The sequence below is a fragment of the Aedes aegypti genome, chromosome 3, assembly GCF_002204515.2.
Source record: "Aedes aegypti strain LVP_AGWG chromosome 3, AaegL5.0 Primary Assembly, whole genome shotgun sequence".
NCBI lineage: Eukaryota > Metazoa > Arthropoda > Insecta > Diptera > Culicidae > Aedes > Aedes aegypti.
This window is the reverse complement of record NC_035109.1, coordinates 178558779-178561783: the sequence shown is the minus strand read 5'-3', so window position 1 is coordinate 178561783 and position 3005 is coordinate 178558779. Positions and strand designations below refer to the sequence as shown.

The 3005-nt window shown below is 36.7% G+C and overlaps 1 protein-coding gene across 2 annotated transcripts; it reads left to right on the top strand.

Annotated features, from left to right (window-relative positions):
- The first annotated feature begins 436 nt into the window (after positions 1–436).
- On the top strand, positions 437–2629 carry LOC5573573. Of its 2 annotated transcripts, none has more exons than XM_001654656.2 (5): positions 437–585; positions 828–962; positions 1654–1914; positions 1976–2026; positions 2086–2629. In XM_001654656.2, the coding sequence occupies exons 2-5, from the start codon at positions 849–851 to the stop codon at positions 2167–2169; spliced, it is 510 nt and encodes a 169-aa protein (XP_001654706.1). In that variant the 5' UTR covers positions 437–585; positions 828–848; the 3' UTR covers positions 2170–2629. The 2 variants fall into 2 exon arrangements, with proteins under 2 accessions (XP_001654706.1, XP_021707748.1); XM_021852056.1 differs by lacking the exon at positions 437–585 and adding an exon at positions 641–768.
- Positions 2630–3005: the final 376 nt, after the last annotated feature.

The following is a 3005-nucleotide window of genomic DNA, read 5'->3' as shown; positions in this document are numbered from 1 at the left end:
TATCTGCCTCTCTTTCATTCTGCAGGGAATTTCTTCACTAGTTTTCAATTAGCCTGGGTTGAAGCATTGCAAAGCTTCAACTCAGTCGAAATGACAATTAGTGTGAAAATTCACAGCAGTATGAAAGAGAGGCAGATAGAAAATAGTCATCAATGCATTTACTTTAGTAATTCGGTGACTATTTTTATTTCTGAGTGTTAATTTGGGTTTACGAAAAAAAAAACAAATTTGGATTCTCTCACGGACTTCGTCGGCTAGGTCGGCGCATCCCTCTCTCTCTGTTTTTGACAACCTTGCCTTTACGAAAGAGGCAAAACAATCCAACCGCGGGTAAAAACATAGTGACTCATCCATTTAAAACTTATTTTTCGGGATATAATATTTTGCGTGTGGTGCGCCGATCTACCAACACCGTTCTATCTGCTTGTCAAATAAGTCGACATAAATATTTCGAGCGAGAGTTTTTTGGTCATCAGCAGAAGATAGTCCGTCAGAAGAAGTAAAAGTTGTTTGTTTATTCGTTTTGTGAGCAAGCTTTTTTAATCAAACATTCCCGTATTCTCAAGTTTTCGCCAGCAATAAAAGGTAATCATTAAATTCAAGTTAATACTTTCTTACAGAAATGAACAGTTTGACTATTGAGCGTCGTTGCTCCCATCAATGGGCATTGTTTTCATTAATGCGATTTAAATGGGCGTGCCTCATCTCGGGAACGCGTCACGTCGCTTGATTGACTTAAGTCGACTAATCATACAAGTGGCAGTTTGTGTATTTTTTGTCTTATTTTGGAGTGTCTTATTCTATTAAATACTATTGTACTCCAACAGAGTTTTAGTAAACGCATCAAAATGGTTTGGTTGGAATCATGCTGGTCTCCTTGCATCTGGTCCAATTCCGTTAAGTCTGGGAGCTATGCGATCGCCGCTTATACCGTAGCGATGTGCATCGTGCTGATAACAATGGTAAGTAATAAGTACGGTCACCCCACAGTTATGAATCAACTTGGGTTCATTTGCAAAACAAAATATTAAAAAACAAGATGACGAAAAGTAAAGTAAAATTACATCCCAGACAATGCGCAATATTCACATTGATCCATACTAGTGATCCTTTATAGAGAAATAAGCGGAAGTAAAATGGAATGATTTGGCAACAGACCAGCAGTGCTGATTTTGCTTGGCGTCGAGAATAATTTTGTAACACGGACATGACTTCCTCATTGCTATAAAGTGTATTTTGTTCCGTTATAGATCTCTGAGCTACATATCAAAACTAATAAACAGCCAAAAAAATCAAAAACTAAAAATCGCATTGACAAAAATTCAAAAAAGTAAAACATTTCATATTTTTGCTTCATGCAAAATTGCTTATACCGAAATAATTTCAAGCGGATTACATTACTCCTCAAGAAAAGTTCAAAACAAACATAACGCATGTTCGTTTGGCTCACACTTTGACAGCTCTCGCTGCTCGATTGGCTCACACTTTGACAGAAATGTCAGCTTCCGCGAATCTCTCTTATAAAGGATTTTTAATCCATACCTGTAATATATAAATAACTGTGGGGTAATACTGTCTAGTATTGTTATAGTATAGAAATCATGAATAATTTAACTAATTAATTTCCTCTGAAACTATGTATATGTATCATAGACAGGATACATGCTTGCGGGCGGTGATTCTTCGCAGCTTTACTCGCCGCTGTTTGAAACTGACATTCGCGACTCGATGCAGGTCGTGGGAGGATTCTTCATTGCTTACTTCCTGTTGCTAATCCTGTCTGCCGTTGGCATTTGCTACTCGCTTAAAACAACGACCCGTGGCTGGATGCTTCCTTGGTTGGCTCTGTTTGGAGTGGCCATTCTGTTTCAATTTGTATTTGGCCTCTGGTTGATCGGAGGGTACTATATTTATGTAAGAATAATTGAATAAGTTTTCTTTGAATGCTATTTATGTTAAAACTTGTTTCTTTCAGCTCCAGCAAACATTATCCAGTTTGATCCTATGGGTTTGGATGGCGTACAATGTAAGTAAAACAATAATCTACATTTTAGCTGCCAAATCATCATTAACCTTCATTTTTAGATTTACTGCTGGATGTGCGTTTACTCGCAATATCAAATTTTCGTCGATATGCAATCTCCAAACATTGAACTTCTGATGCCTTAGACGAGTGGAGAACGAAATTTTCAGATTCCACTCTACTACAGCCAGTTCATGCACTACTTGACCAAACACTACTTACGTAAAATCACTACTCACTTTTTATAGAGTAGTGATACGCACAACTAGAGTAGAACAAACATGTTTCCGTAATCGTCGCATTTTGTCTCTAGTTGATTCAAAAGTGCCTTGGTATATTCCATCGATGGTATTTATAGTTGTAGGTTTTTATAAGCAGTTGACATTAATATATAAGAACCATATAATCAAGTTCACAAAAGTATCAATCCATAGCTATTCATATGGAAATCACTTCAATGATGTTATATAGATAATAGTTTTATCGTTTACCTTTGTGGACTTTATTAATTATCCCATTGAAAGTTTTTTAACAATCTCGAAAAAAGAACTGAATCTTAAATGTACCGTCCAGATTTAATGATCAAATAAACAGTTACAAATGAGATGTTGCATTGTTTCACTACAATTTATTGAAACCCAAAACCCAAACGCAATAACGTTTTGCCATCATGAACTGTAACCTGCTTGTCGATTCAGTGGTGGTTCAATTTCATTTGTTGACAGTTCAGTCGAGATGGTGTGATTCATGTTGATTCGTTTGGGTGTTAACTCGATGGTCCCCCTTCTACAGACACTACCCAGTATTCCCAACTAACGATTCAGAGCCGCAAATAAGCATGCATGTTCAATAATGGTTCTAACAGCTGAATGAAAATTTTGCCCTATAAGGAGCTGGGGAGATGCTCTTTGAATACAAACTTAGGTCAGTATTCAGCGTTTCCAAAATTTATCATTCGACTAGTCATGATTGTTTTACTAAT

Excerpts from the sequence above, each read along its gene's own strand:
- LOC5573573 (XM_021852056.1), top strand. The coding sequence starts at position 691 with ATGGGCGTGCCTCATCTCGGGAACGCGTCACGTCGCTTGATTGACTTA. Across the intron at positions 769-827 it reads TCATACAAGTGGCAGTTTGT|AGTTTTAGTAAACGCATCAA; the intron begins GTATTTTTTGTC and ends GTACTCCAACAG. Across the intron at positions 1,915-1,975 it reads TCGGAGGGTACTATATTTAT|CTCCAGCAAACATTATCCAG; the intron begins GTAAGAATAATT and ends TGTTTCTTTCAG.